This window comes from Drosophila kikkawai, chromosome 3R (genome assembly GCF_030179895.1).
Source record: "Drosophila kikkawai strain 14028-0561.14 chromosome 3R, DkikHiC1v2, whole genome shotgun sequence".
NCBI lineage: Eukaryota > Metazoa > Arthropoda > Insecta > Diptera > Drosophilidae > Drosophila > Drosophila kikkawai.
Genome location: NC_091731.1, coordinates 9,107,565 through 9,123,832, shown reverse-complemented (window position 1 = coordinate 9,123,832; position 16,268 = coordinate 9,107,565). Strand labels below are relative to the sequence as shown.

Sequence of the window (16,268 nt, the reverse complement as noted above, 5' to 3'; positions counted from 1 at the left end):
TATGTTTCACCGACTGGCCTTTCGGTTGAAAAAACACTTACATGAGTTCCTTGTGCAGCGAGAATTTTGATTTATTTCTGTTCCGATAGATCTGCGTGAAGACTCAAGGCCCGCTCGGATAGTGCACTCATAATTTATGGCGGCAGTGGCTGCCATCGCAATTAGCATTGCAATCTAAATCAAAATATTTACAAATCAATTACTGTGATTGGCGACCCCGCCGCACAGTCACTTCCACCATAATCGATCACCCAGCTGGGGACCCCATTCCCATTCCGATTCCGATACCGATTCCACTGCCGAGGCAGAGATACCATACCACTTCATAATCCGAGCGAACCCCACCCCCAATCGACTTGGTGGCGACGACAGCATTTTACAGTAATCATAATTTGCATTGGCCTTAACCCGTTGAAAAATATCTGGTAATATTTGATATTGAACTTTATTAACTTATCTAAACTAGTTGTATATATTGTTTAATAGTTTGATAAAGTGATGGTTAAATATAAAATAATATGGCTAAGGGCCAGAGACTCTTCTTATTGGTAAAGTATCTCGGTCAGATCAAGATCCCTGCTTGGCAAATTAGGTTTTCTCGAGCCCATCCAGCCCTCTGTCAACTCTTTTCGTATCAAAAGCTAATTTCTAAAGCCTAAACAGCACTCTATTAATAATTTATTTACCTTTAACTTTAGGTATTTGGTTCTTTAGCTGTTAGACAAGAAACCATCCCTTTAACCTCCTTTCCAAGCATTACATTAAGGTAAACTATTTCTTGTATTAAACTTGACTCGCGTGATAACAATTTTTGCTGGGGGTTAACTTGTTTTCGTATCAGCTGCCGTCTTGGCTTAAGATTAAAGTCACCCATTGGCGACACAATCAGTTTGAGATTTGTTTTTAATTGATTCGATTCGCTGCCAATGGAATTGACTTTCTGTCAGTCTGAGCGTCGGCTGCTTGTTCGTCGCCATTCGTTGACAGGCGCCTATTACAATTTTATTAACATTAATTATAGTGTGCAGATCGATGCTGCGACTAATGGATGCTTAATGGTTGTTAATGCATGGCGACTGCAAAGAAATTCCTCACCAAAATCTGTTTTAATTGGTCCCTACTCTCAGCTACAGAACCCGATCCCATCATATCTGCGAAAAAGTGTCGCTACCACACCGAGAAAACACGCTGGCTGACAGTGGACATGACAATATTGTAGATATTGTTTATTCTGTAATTTAATATCGCTCTGATCGCAGTCTAGATACGTTTCTGTCTGCGATCTGTGGCCAAGGAAAAGCCGCCAACCTTGGGGCAAGCGCCGCGCGTTTTTAATCGCGCTGGAAACGCGCGAGATCGGCTCAAGGTGTAAAAGACTGGGAGTCAGGTTTATATCGGGATCGGTCACGGGATCCGGATGGATGGGGGCGCTGGCCAGGGCAGCTGCCCCTCGAACACCCCGACGGGCATCACTTGCCACATTTTCGGTCGGCCACGGTTTTTAATTAATCCAACAACATCTTGCCCCGGACTGCACTCGGCTTACGCGGAAAAAGGGTCAGGGGTCGTTGAGGCGAGCACATTAGGCTGGAACACTCAAACACCCGGGTTAATTAAGTCATTAGCCCGAAAATGTCCTGCTGCTGCTGCCTTAGCTCCTGCGCTTAATTAATCATTTTAATTGTCTCGCTGCATACCGAAGGATAATGTGGGGAGCGGAGGAAGAAGGGCTGATCTGGAAAACTGCGGGGGAGAAGGTTATTTATAGGGGCACCCCCCGGCGGCAGAGGGCAAGGTCGAGGGCAGGGACACTTGGCATGTGCTTCATCGGCTCGCAAGCGTCAAATTCCAGGGCCCAAAACGTGGTTCCGTCACTTTGGTTAATGGAGTTAATTGTTTTGGGGACAGTCGTTTGTGGGCAGGCGAAACCACTTAGTCAACCGACGACGTGCAACAGTTTCAAGATAAATTTGAGGTTTCAAGTTTAGAAGCTAAAAATAGAGTAAATATAAGACAACAATTCTAATATACATTTATTTTTGTATAGAAACGTGCCATTTTTTTCTGTATTTCGGACTCCGCCCTTATCTGCGCTGCCATTAAATATTTGATTTCATTTAATTCTGTAAATACTTAATTTCCTACCTTATACCCAGATAGCCAATCAGTGAGGGCCACCCCCACCGCCTGCCCAATGACGCAGTCCATCAACCGTGACGTTGGCGACTCTCCCGAAATATTTCTGCAATTTCTGCGATTCCCTGTCACTGTCAAGTTCAACGTAAACACAAAAAGTTAACATGTGACTTTATTCATTTCAGAGATTAGATAAACTTTATTCAAAGAAATTTGCTCATAGCCTTTCATAATTTTTATTTGAGGTGGCCTGCATTTTGTGTCTGGTGGTTCCGATGACCATAAATGGGTTTTGTGATGAATCTATTGTTAATTTCAGATAGGTTATAGAGGCGAGAGGTATGAGTTGCCTGCCAGAATGTTATGATTCACAGCCGAAATCCCAGCGCATTAGCAAGGTGTTTGATGACGCTCACCGCTGCTGCACTTTGGGCCCATATAGTTAATGGGTATTTGTGCAAATCTGCGATAGCTTGCGAAATACGTAGGCACTGGAAATGTCTACGCGCCAAAAAGCACAACCGCCACTGCCCAGCCACCAAAACAATCCGAGCAAACACGAGCGCCTGCAATCAGAACGCTCACACTGTCAACCGGAAAGCTGGCACGTGATGGGGGATCGGATCTGTCGCAGAGTCCGCTGTTTTGGGTATAAAGAATGTCGGCAAAGAGATATATAATCTTTGAGAGCTGTAGATCTGAAAATATTGCCTACTTATATGTTGGTACTAGGTGTTTGCGGAAGGCATGTGACTTACGCTTGTTGTTAACTATAATAACTTGATTGAATATTTTTAAATAAGGAAAAAATTCAGCTGTTATATATCTTAACAATCTTAATTATTATACAGACGGGTCTTGATTTATTTGAATAAAATCAAGATGACTTAAAGGCCATATAATTCATGTAAGAAATCGAAGTTCGTCGCTGAAGCCAAGCAATGAGTATAACAGTTTATAACGAAAATTTCAGTACATTAAATTCTAGTATAGGTTATGAATTAAATTCTTATAACTATTGTTAATTTGTTCTTAAAGGTATACAAAATACATTATTTTTAGCCAAGTTTGGGAATTTATAATTAATTGTGGTAGGCACTACTTCACTTCATATTCAGAGTTGTTTACTTATGAACACAGCCGAGTTTAATGTGCCAAATATTAGTATCTAATCGCTTATTCACAAAATTAGCACTATCGGTTTTCATTAAATTCTGTCACACTTTCGTCAGATAATCGGAAGTCCCTACTCTCGGGCTGTGTGATCGTTACTACCTCAGTGGTGTTAGTTACCATTCTTTTACCTGATTCGCCCTAGAGTCCGAGCGACCGCCGAGCCGAGTCGGGTTCCGACCCGGCTTCCTCGTCCTCGTCCACCCACAACACTCGCTCTCCCTCTCTCGCCCTGCTGTTCCCGCTGTGCCGGCGCGCTAGCTCTCGCTCTGGCCCGAAGGCGACGCTCGCGCTCGGGTAGACGCACGAAGCGCCACCGAAGTATCCGTCAGATACGCGGCGGCCGCCACAGCTACACATTTCAGTCACTGACTGGCACACGCTTTGGAAACACACAGTGAGCGGAGCGTCCGCAGTCGCAGTAGCACTCGAAGTCCGCTTATCCGCAGCGTTTTCGAATCTTTCGAACCATCATCCATATCCGGACCATCGTGATCGTGGCCGGAATCGCGCACTCCCGCCGTACTCGATGTTCCGGTTTTGTGTGAAATTGTGTTCCAACGAGATCCAAACTATAATCTCATCGGAAGGAAAATCTGAAACAAGAAAGTTCGTTTTCAAATCAAAGCATTGCCGGCCCACCGAGTCGTTACAATTTTGAAAAGGCCGCATAAATCGAAAAGTTTACGAGCAATTCGAGAAAGCAGAAAATATATTTGATATATATTGTAGTGCTGTGTTTTTTGGAAATACCTATATAAATGAATGAAAATTGAATTGTTGTTGCAACAAGTTTTAAAAAGTGTGCAAAGTGCAACTGCTCTCTCAAAAACCACGCGTCCAAAAAAAGAATCGTAAAACTGAAAAAGGCAAATAAACATAAAATAAGGTGCGTACATTTTTCTCTTCAAATGGTGTTACATAAGTTCTTTTTGGTAGTTTTCCTAGCTCCCTGATAATTGTGTTGCAAAATGCTTCCCCGAAGCGTTGGCGGTGTTCTTAATCCAATAATTAATAACCAAGTTTGTCGAAGCAAAGTCTGTGTTATTCGATTTATATAACCATCGGTGGTTGGTTGTTGGGAAATAAAAGAGAATTCCATTCCGAAATAGTTGCCAGTTCTTTGCACTTTGGTCATTTTATTAAAATATATTTTTGGTGGAATTCTGGCATCTTTTGAACGAAATAGAAATCATTTTCCACTTGGCAGCGGGCCGAGTAATGAGTGTACTTGAATGTCCCGTGAGCAAACAGGGAAAGTAATTAAATAATGAGTAGTGCAAATACGAAATAAATTAATTCCAAACAAACAAATTGCGGGCAAAATAAATTCACAAGAAAAACAGATTTTCTATTAGTCGGATGCTAATTGATAATAATTTAATTCATATTCGTTTCATTTTAACACCTTCGGAGAATATGACTGAAATCGTAATCTGAATCTATAAACAAATTAATTCTAATTTACGGCCGGCACTGCGCTTTTCCAAGTACTTTTCCGCCTTAATCTGCCCCAAATAAACACTAAGCAAGCGGGTAAAAAACAGCAAAATATTTTTGCAAACCGGTGAAAGCAAACGACCTTAGGGGCACCTACTCTATAAAAGCGAAATTTATATAAATTTAATCACACACCACTCTTTTAGATTATTTATAGTTTTGGCAAAAAAGAAACATCCACATTCGCGGATCCCTATCGCCGTCTGCCGAGCTGTATCTGTATCTGTGTATCTGTGAATTGTGCGTATCTCTATTTGCAAATGTACGCAGGCGCTTTTTATCTAAATTCGCAAACTTTTTTCTATACTTTTTTTTGTTGTTGTTTTTACTGCTCTGCGCGTGCAGTTTTTGTCCTATAAATTGGCGGCGTCGACTATTATCTAACATTGTGCGCTATTATCTAAGCTGAGTTGTTGTTCTCGTCCCTGGTGGTGCCTCTTCTGTGTGCGTTACTACTCGTATTGCGTCAAATGGCACGCATGGGTGTGCGTCGGGTTCAACAACTGCTAATCACTCGGCGGATCATAGTTTCGGACGGGCGACAAAACGCCGCGAAATATGGGGATCGAGATAGCAAGATAGCGGGCATAAAACGGGAATGAAAAATGAATGAATTGTGGAGTGCTGAAGGTGATTTCCTTCATAATTAATGGCAACACCGAGTGCTTAGCGCGAATCAAGGCGATTATTTATAGAACCTATTAAGTGTTTGGCATTTCTCGGATATTTTTAAAAGCATTTTTCAGATTCCCTCTGATTTTTATTTTGTGGGTTGCCTGTACGAGTCACTTTTAAACTTTGTTGCTTAATTGCCAATCAAATATTAAGACCATTTGTCAATGATAAAATATAAAATTAAATGAAATAATATAGACTGAAAAGGCTTTTAAAAATTAATTTATGGTATATTTTACTTTCGCTTTTATTTGCTACAATCCTAATTTTACAAATTTTTTTCTTTTCTCCCAATTTTTCTCAGGACCATCTTAAAAAATTAATTTAAAAGTGGGCAATTATTCATGATAAACTTATACATAAAAAAAATTATTTTATTTTTTGCTTACCTACTCTTTTATTTGTGACAATTTTAATATTACGAAATGTTTTCCATTCTCTAAATTAGTAAAGTTTTAAAAATGGGCAATCATTTATGAAATGTATGTATTATTTATTTAATTTATTTAAATATATAATATTAGTTATATGAAAAATGTACTGCTTATTCCATTCTTCAAACATTTTTCACAAAATAAAAAAAAAAAAAAGGAAATTAAAAATAGTAATTTAATAAAATTACATAACCTTATGAAAAGGACAATTTAATTATAAAATTTATTAAAATTGTAAGCGTGCCTTTTTCCGTGATCAAATGCTTCGATTTATGGGTGCTTTTCGTGCAAAAATTTAATCAACTGAAATTCTTGAGAACTTTCTCTCTCAAGGGACAAGAAAATAATTGATTAAGTAACCTTGTTCCCTCCAATATATTTTTTGTGGCTACGTCAGTGGCATTTCACTAAGTGAAAAGAAAGCCGTAAAATAAAGCCATAAATTTGTTCACTCAAAAAAGCTAGGAATTATTAATATGGCCAATCTGGAATTAATTGAAATGGAAATAAAAATTTCGGGCACTAAAAAAACATTTAACTACGAATTTCTAGTCGGATTGCCAATTACCATGTTTCGAGTTCTGAAATACGAATGTTGGGTAACATTTTACTCAGCTCTGTGACACATTTACAAATTGGGGCTGAGTGATGATGGGCTTGGGCAAAGTTTGAAATACAACGATCATAATTCGGAGATAAAGCTTATCGCTCCCGCATGCAAAAGAAGAAAAATAGGTTTTACGGCGGTGCGCAAATAGTTTGAAGATTGCTTTTCCTTTTTGGCCAAAAGTGGCGCATTTGAAAGCCCAATACTGGGAAAGAAATGTCGACCATAACAGCGAAAAAGGAGAAGTAAAGTAAACTAAACTGAACAGGGAGAGAGGTGAAAGAAGAAAGAAAAATGCGGGAAACTCGGTAAAAATGCAGCGTTTGTTTTAATGAAGCGTGAACACTAGACCACATAATGTGCGGCACACATTTAGAGACACACACACACGATGGCACATGGCAACAACTTTAGGTACACCCCATAGTTAAAAAACGAGCAACAAAAACAAAAGGAAAACCGAAATGAAAACGAAAAAATCGTCGCGTATTTCACTCGGGTTGGTTGTTTCCTCTTTTTTTTTTGCAGTGTTTTTATGTTTTTTTTTTGTATTTGTTGTTTGACGCATTTTAAAAATATCCTAGACGCAATTGTTGGTGTTGTTTTTATTGTTGCTTCGCTTGTCACATTACTAATACGACGCGTTGTCTTTGATTTTGTTGTTGATTTCGTTCTAAAGCGACGGTTTTCCTTTTAATTTTCGCACGTAAAGTGCGTGACTTTTAATTAGACTACAATAAATGTGCGAAAATGTGTGGGAGATGAGTCTCTTGGTGGGTTAGTGTGTGAGTTGTATTTTTTAAATGAGAAGTACATGGGTGTAAAAGTGACAAATACTTTTATATATTGGCTGAAATTGTGCAGAAACTTCCGCTAAAATTTTACAAAATGATAGTGAACAAGTTGATATGCATAATTTAAGAGATTTATACAGTTTGAATGGGGTAATTTACTGTTAGTTTCAGTCTTAATTGCGTTGAATGCGTTTATTATGAATATTATATTCTTATAATTAAAGCTAAATAATAAATAATAATGGTAATATATACATAAAATAATCAACATAAAGTAAATATTATAAATATACATAAATACAATTTTTAGAAATGCCAATAGTACCATTATTGAAGATACGTTCTCATCAAAAAATATCAAAAATCATTAGGAAAATATATGTGTTAGTGTATTGAGGAAAATTCTTAGATAATTTCCTTCAAAAATATGGCTTTGAATCTACATTCAAATATTTGATATTTGGTTTTTATTTCTTGATTTTCAGATAACTAAATGTATAGAAATGTTAGAAACCATTTTGATACTAAATTATAAATCCAATAAGAAGAGGCTAAATAGGATTTAATATTTAATTTATTTTGAAATATAGATTAATAGATTTATAGATTAATTTTTATTCTTAAATATATATAAACACTATAAGTAAATTATTTGTTATTAGCTGATTTAAGTAGAACTTATATCCAAGTTCTACAAATTATATATGTTTAGATACGTTTGATATTTTTGTATCTGAAGATACTTTCTCACTTTGCAAATCCAAGATGTCTCTCGAAATCCTACATATCAGCAATATGTCTGCTATAGCGGCCGATATTTGCTTTGTTGTTAGCATCGGATCGCATGTGATTGAATGGTTTAACGCGGCGAGAGTGAGTGTGTGTTTGGTGTGCCCTCGCCTGTCTCGTGCACTAAATATTTAAAATAGCTGCATCTTGAGAGGATTTTTCCGCTGCCGCGGAGACTGCGGCAACCCAATTGCTTCCGGTTCAAATCGATTACACAAAAGCGCTGCCTTTGTCTGCTCGTACTTTTCTTTTATTTTCCCCGGGCTGCGCCAGCTTTCCCCGAGGACTGTTGGCGAGCAGTATCTAACAGCGCAGCCTTCAAGTATCTTAAGCGGCACATCGATTAGTGCATTTGCCTGCCTGAGTTATGTTTCGGTATCTTTTTCATTTCTTGTTTTTCCAGGGAAAATTAATTGTTTTGTAAACACGAGAGTCAATCGGGGCGGGGACGGAGCAGCTCCACCTCCGGGGTCTGAGGAGAACCAGATCAGCGACAAATGCATCTTCTTGTTTGCATTATTTCGAGATACTTATTCATCTATAAGCCAGTTGTCGGCGAATGCCACCGCACATCAATCTCTGGCTAAGCATTCCATAATACACAGATGTACGTAGGGAAAACAAGTATATTTATTCTCGTTCCATCTTGTGACAAGTGTCAACAAGACAATGAGCGTCAGACACTAAACAGGGAAAATAAATCGAAATATATCCGTTCTTGAACTAGAATTTCATTGTTACTCTCGCACAGACATATGACTGTATATACTTTTTAATTCTATTCGCTTTCTGTTTGGCATTGAAATATTTTCATACAGAGCAGGACGGGGGGTGGTTACCTCCGATGGTTGCAACACAACATTGTCTCTTATTCTTGGGCCTTATTTATTTTATTGCCCAAACTACAGTAACCACAAGCCATGAATAAATTGCACATGTAAGTGAAGAGTCTGGGAATTCGTGGTCTACCGCATCTTATTTTTTACCCCTGCTAACCGCGAGAAGAATGAGATACGGCGTTACTGAATTGTCTCTTTTGGTAATGGTTTCTGGTAACAAATATGGGGAATTGGCGCTGCTTCTGAAAAACAAGTAAATAAATCATTAAAACGGACATAGTGGCTCTTTATGTGTTTAAATAAGAGAAAAATAAGCTAATAAATATAATTAAAACCCGAAACCTTCACTTTCAAATGCTTAAACTGGTTAACGCAGTCTTTTAAATAATATAAAAATATAAACATTATGCTAACGTCATCGCGTATTAATTTTATGAGACTATCAAAATTTTAATTCACCTCTTATAATAAATTAGTTTCACATTTTTGGTTTGTTTCCTTTTTTTTGCGTGAATCATTTGCATATTAGCAATGGCAGCAGCGAGAACTGGAAGTCTAATCACATTTACATATGTCCAATAGTTCAGCGTGTAATAAATGCTTTCCCCTTTTGTTGCTCTTTTTTTTTGGAGTAGCCAAGCGTCTGACATGAACTAATTAAGTTGCGCAGCCCGGCTTAGATTTATCGCTGTCCCAGGCGCTCCGATCCGCCAGATACTTTCCAAATGCCCAGGCCCATCTGTCAGCGGAGCCATTAAAACAGCGGCTAGCGCAAATGTCAAACGCATTTGAAACGCATAAACTTGGCGTTGCTCGAAAACCAAAACAAAGCGAAGCAAAACAAAACCAAACGGCGAAATTCGCTAATAAGTCTGTTGAGCGACTGCCATTTCAGTTCAATGACTAGGCCTAGGCTTCGGTTTCAGTGGAGACCCGCAGCTGGTGGAGACCCTAATTTGAATACCTGGCTTGGTTATTTTGCTCGACGGCTTTAGTGACTACTTGTTGTCAAGCTGCGGAGATAATATCAAAACGAGATGAACTTTAAACCGCACTATGGGCGGGGTTTAGTTAATATCTCTAGACATTTCTTGAATTTATAATCTATTTGTTATATGAATGATCTTATACAATAAACTGTATTAGTTCTAGTTTTGCTTGCAATGCGTCGCCGAATTCCTACTTGAGAATTTTAAATGTACTCATTGGGGTTTACTTTTAAATTTTGGATACTTATAATGAGAGAGAAATTCATAGTAATCACAGTTCGCAAATGATGCTTCCCTTTTCATTCACTTTTTCTCATTTACACCCATTGTACATCATTCAAGATAATTTTATTATAAAATGTATTCATTCGCCGACCAAAGCTGCCGCCACACGACTCGGGCCATTCATTAATATATTATTTCTTTGGATTGGGATTTCTTTGCTGTTTTTGTGATTTGGACATTAATTTGATTAGGCGATTGCCACCGAAGTTCGCCACTCAAATTTGGGTTAAGTGAATATCAAGTTTTATAACGGATCCGAATTCACTCGAGTGACTAGTGCTAAGTGAGTCGAAAAAGAGTTCTTTGGGCTTTGGGTCACAAGTGATTATAGTCGGTGTATGGGTTCAGTGACTGTTGGACTTTCGCTTTCGGGAAGCCCAATCTTCGTTTTGCGAGGGGCGTAATTTGGCAGAGCAATCACCGTAATCAGGTTTTCACTCTGATTAAAAATTACCTTCGATTATACACTTCCTTACTAAGTATGGCCCACATGGGAGACGCCAAGGGGAACCACACAAAAGTTTTCATTATGTTTTATGTTGCTCATAATTTGTTGAATTTAGTAGGCTTATGAGAGACAGATGGACCGAGTCGTAAAAAAAGATAAATTTGTTCTTGCCCACACAGCCCATAGGTGTGATTTTTATAATCCATCTGCATATTCAGGTATTAGGTGTGCAGAGGGCTAGTTTACAGCTTCGGCATGTGTCAAGACACGCTTCCCTTTTCGGAAGTTTTTTTATTTTTATTTTTTTCGGTGCTAAAACTGGCCTTTCAGAATTTTACACAAGTTCTTCAACTGAAGAGAACACAAACTCTGAGGCCGATTTAGCGGTGGAGCTTGGCACACATTGAGCCTGCTATAACATATATTCTTGTATCTGGGTGAAAGGCATTAAAATCGCACAAACTTGGAATATATATTTTTTGATTCTCCGCCAGGTGGGGGAATAACTTTGGCGATTTTTATATTACACAAATCATATTGGGTTTCACTGATTCCCCGCGATTCGTCGATGAATTTGGCTTTGTTTTATAACTTTGCCCGCATGCAAATGCCATATTTTACGATCGGGAATGCTCGTAACTGTTTAGGGACCTGGGGAATTACTGTTTCGAAACGTATCATATCTTAATCTCAAAGTCAACGCCTGGTTTGGATTGCGTAACTGGGAGGGCAGTCTGCCAGAAGGACGCAAAAGCAATTAACATTTTGATGGGACAGAGGAGTCGTGTGTTATGAGGAGTGTCTGTGTTTGTCGCCAATTGGATTTGTTTTCGTTTGTTTGTGCTTTTTTTGTTGGCCATTTTTTGTTGTTTATGGTAATTAAAACGGGGTGCACTTAAATGTTGCATAAAAAATGCCTCTGTCGCTGCGTAGGCTTGCTGAACACGTGCCAAAAAATCAGGAGTCGAGTCTAAGTGCAGCGGCAACGTCACTCAGCCGCCCCGTTGCCCTGGGCGCCTGCTAAAGATTCGGATACGAGTACAGATAGAGAGATACTCTGCCGCCTGCCGCCGCAGTTAGTGCGTGATTATTTTCAAATTCGACACAGTTTTCTGCGCGAATTGTTTTTGTTGCCCATTTTATTTTTAAACAATTTCTCTCCGCCGCACTCATGCTCCCTTATGCCTTGGCCTGTGCGGTTGGGAAAGTCATTTTCGGTGTTTTTCTTTGCGTAACTGCTCCCTTTGGGCAGTTTTTATGTAACTTCCCTCCGATCACTTGTCGCACCCACAGATACAATTGTATCTCTGGTATCTTAGCTACAAACTGGGCCACTTGTCGTCACGTTGTGTTTTTTATATAGCCGAACGAACACTAATTAAAATGTCAAAAATCGCGTTGAAAGCGCTTAGCTGAAGAATTTATATACGACTTTGCCCAATCCAAATTTGAGGTGCAAATGTTCGCAGTGGAATTTTCAAAGCCAATTCCCGAGAGCCATAAATTTAGGTCTAGAAATCATTAACTAACTTATTTTATATTATCTATTTTAATGATAAGCTACCCAAATTTAAAACCCTGCCTATTTGCATTCAATTAAATGTTTACAAAAATTCTTTTTTTTGCAGCTTGTCACCTCCAACTATGTTGGCCACTCCAACTTAGGCCCACGAATCGAGCCGAGAGATTGCGCCATTCAAATATCCCCGGCTGTATCAAGGGAAGATCTGACATGACAAGACAGTCATTCGCGTTGATAAGATGCATTATCAGCGGGGAAGACGAAGATGAAGATCCGCAACAGCAATTGAAGAGTGTTGAACAAGTCTACGATATGATAACCTAATTTCCTGCCGGGCAAGAGGCGAAAAGTGATTTTTGTAAAAGTTTAAACGGGCAAGAGAGAGACTCTTCTTCTGTGCGTTAAGCAGCAAAGTCAGTGAAACCGAGTAGCGAACGAAACGAACGAAAGTAAAAAAGATTTCTCAAACGGGGCGTTCATATGTTTCAACGACATCCCAGGGCGTGGCGCACGCCCAATAAACTGGCAAACAAACAATAAACAACTGAGACAGCGACTTACTCGCAATCCCAGGCACTCGCAGTTGGGGCGAAGTACTGCGGCTCACGGCTCGAAATCTGTGGTGATCTTTGATGCGAAGAAACCTGCGCCTGGACTGGAGGGCCCTGGCCCTGCTGGGCGCCCTCCTCTCGCTCATCATCGCCTGGCCGGGCCTGGTCTTTGCGATGCCCGCGATGGAGACCCTACCAGCTGCGTCAGCATCCGTATCCCTTTTCCCATCCAGCAGCATGAACAATAGCAGTCGACCTAGTAATAGTTATATACAAAGTGATCATAGTCGTAGTAGTTTAGTGGCGAGCGTAGTCGTGAGTGAACGTAATGTAAATCAATCCACAAATCAAAGTATTAACGCTGAATTTAATCAGAGCTTAAGCACACAATTAACTGCCATAGCAACCACAGCAAGCCCACCTCCCCACTCATCATCCCCCAGCTGGGAGGGCGAGAGCTCCTCCGAACAGCCGGAGGAGGAGCCCCTGGGCTTTGTCATCTCGGCGGTGCCGAGTCAGCATCTGGCGGTCCTGTCGCGTACCGAGCGCAGCATTCGCCATCAACAGCAGCAAAAGAAGCACCCGCACCAGCACCAGCACCACCAGCAGCAGCAGCAGCCACATCCTCATTACCAGCAAGAGTCGCCGACTGGCAATAATTTCATTGGTTCGAAATCGAAAAGACTGAGCAACCCTAGAAGTAATCTAAGCATAAATAGCAGTAGCAGTAACACTCCCATCAGCAATCTGGACCGCAACGAGCGCTCCACCGTGCCCCAGTCGCATTTGGACTGGTCATCCCGCAAGATCCGGCTGTACATCAAGAATCACATGCTGCAGGTGATGCGGGATGGAACCGTCATTGGGATTCAGGACGAGAACAGTGAATTTAGTAAGTTAAATGTTCTATATATGTTTAAAGTTTTATTTATTAAAGTCATAATTGAATCATAATGTCTCATATCATATTGCATACCATTCAGATCCTCAAACCATATCATTTCTATTTAAACACATCGTTAGATAAGTCAGGATATTGACCTATAATTCCCAAATGATTTTTTTTTTTTGGATTTGTATTTCTGGGGCCACCTCCCTCCCTTTATGAACTTCAAAGTGGATGCCACCCATCTGTCCACCCCTCGTTACTCACATATTTTTCGGTTTATTTTGAATATATGTTTTATGTTCAATGTTTGCTTTTTTTTTGTGTGTGCCACCCATTCCACTTTGACTGCATAAACAACCAAATAAACTAATGCCTATGTCCGTATGAAATATTTAGAATATCAGAAATAATACACGCCCACCCACACCACCTCAGGGATTTACTTACATATATCCCACAGCGTCTGGACGTATGTATGTATGGATCTACCTATGGCAGGGAGAGCGCGCCCACAAGTTGAAAGTTCTCATAAAACGCCGAGAAACTGCGTAACACGCACTGAGACCTGCCAAAGAAATCGGCGGAGGAAAAGATTATTTCTGTTCTTTTTTTTTGTACCCTAGCTCGGCTGTTTATGTTGGGCATCATTAAGTTAGACACTTGATTTGGCAATGCTGCGGCATTGCGGGCATTGTATTATTTGGCATATAAATTCTTTAGTGGGCTAAGGGCATAAATCTTGCCTTAATTAACCGCTCGCTGGCCGCGATTAGCCGGGCTGGGCTCCCTCCCGGGGGATGAGTCAGGTCAGTCTGATGATCATCATCATCTGCCTGGGATTTGCATAACTCTTGCCTCGTTTTTTGGGGCAGCCAGCCAGCCGACTGAATTAATTTACAGCTTCATTTTCATTGACTTCCCTGGCCAACAGGCCAACAGCACTGATAATGTTAAACTTGTTGCACGTACAGCGCCGCAGTCCGGTTTTTGCGCCATTGAGACATCATGAGCTTCTGATGCCGCATAGATAGCGATATCGGGGATTTTGTTTTGGCCAGGTACAAATTTTTTAATTCCCCGACAGTCCTCGTAGCAAGTACTCGCGGCTCACGGTGGCTGCCTCAGGTGTTAATTTGATTTTTGACTCGATCGAACGGCCCGATAATTCGAGTGGAGTGCGATAAGATTGAAATTGCCGCATTAAAGAGAGCTTTTTATAGGACCGCTCTGATGGAGTGCTCGCCCGACTCGAGAAAGATTTTTATGGTCACGCAACTAGTGTCGGGAGGTTTTTCTCCCCTCTCCCTAGACTGTCCCTCTGTGGTATTTTTTGGGGGGTACGGGTATGGGCACAGGGACTCTCACCCTCAAACCAAAGACTTTCACAAGGCAAATCAGTGGCAAGCAATTTGTGTTTATTAGTGCCTCAGTGAGGGTTTTATGGACTGTAAATTGTCCAAAGTGCACCAAAAATCACGCTCACGGAACAATCTCTGGACACTTCTGCTGAATTTCTATTGTGGTTGTAAAGTCATAACCAAATAAACTTGCTTCGCATGTGATAGCTTGGAGAGTAATCCGCAAATGTCTTTGCGAAAAGTTTCTTTGCAGTCTTTAGAATTGTTTAGGTGACTTAAAAATGTTCTTTTGTGTCTTGATTTCATTCTTACCATATATGGTAACCAATAGATGGAGATTGAGTCACTTAAACTTATTTAAAAGCCACAACCTACAGTAGCCCTCAAGTTTATTTTAACAGTTTATGTACTTTATGATTTAAATACCAGAAACCGTTCAGTTATTGAAATAAATATTATATTTAGCCAAGTCCAAAAAGTCTCATAAGCCACTGGAAAAGCGCGTATAAATCGCCAACAAATCGCAAAGCCAAAAAACCCGAAATAAAAACGTCAGCTGAGACTAATGCTTTGAAATAAAGCTGTCCAAACAAAATGAAAATTGCCAAATTTCTTGAGTTTTCCACTCCGTCAGCTCGCATCTGCGGGGCTCATCACCGGCCAAACCAGTTGACCTCCAAAAGTCAGGTGAAGCGCAACGCCAGTTGCATCGGCGGCCACAAATTGCTCCAGCGACTAACGGTGTCGTCGGAGTGGCAAGGAGCTGGAGACCAGACCAGCACCTGAACCCTAGCCCGATCCCTATCCGGGAGGAAAACCCTCGCAGGGGGCGTGCATATTTTTCGAGTTGATATATGGAGAGTACTTGGCCCGGGGGCCACTCGGCAATTATGCGACTGATTTAGTGCGTGGACCGAGGTGTGAAGTTGAGTGAAGCTCCAAGTCGGACCGGGTCCCAAGCTGGACTGCTGAGACGCTAAGAGCTTCCGACAGCATCTTTTGATAACTTAATTTACGGCCCGTCTTTCGCGCCACTGAAGTTGATGAAGTTGCTCCGACAGTTTGGCCAACATTGCATCGATCCGACTGCTGTTACTTTCACTGTCACTCGCCTCTTGACTCCAGAGTCCAGACTCCAGCGTGCTAATTGTCTTTTTAAATACCTGGGCCCTCTACGGTTTTTAGTTTATTTACCTGCTGTGGCACAATAAAAGCCCAACCTTTTACCCAGACGTGTTCTGGGGTTGTTAAATATTTTAATGTTTGTATCAACAAAAGT

The 16,268-nt window shown here is 40.5% G+C and overlaps 1 protein-coding gene across 2 annotated transcripts in view; it reads left to right on the top strand.

The window, feature by feature from the left end:
* Positions 1–251: 251 nt before the first annotated feature.
* Positions 252–16,268, top strand: part of bnl (fibroblast growth factor branchless) — a 47,804-nt gene continuing 31,787 nt past the window's right edge. Inside the window, exons 1-2 of one of the 2 annotated variants that reach the window (XM_070286732.1) lie at positions 252–425; positions 12,298–13,634. In XM_070286732.1, the coding sequence (XP_070142833.1) occupies positions 12,824–13,634 (811 nt within the window). In that variant the 5' untranslated portion in view covers positions 252–425; positions 12,298–12,823. Of the gene's footprint in view, positions 426–3,681; positions 4,199–12,297; positions 13,635–16,268 lie in introns of those variants that run through there. The other variant, XM_017172667.2, reaches the window with a different exon arrangement.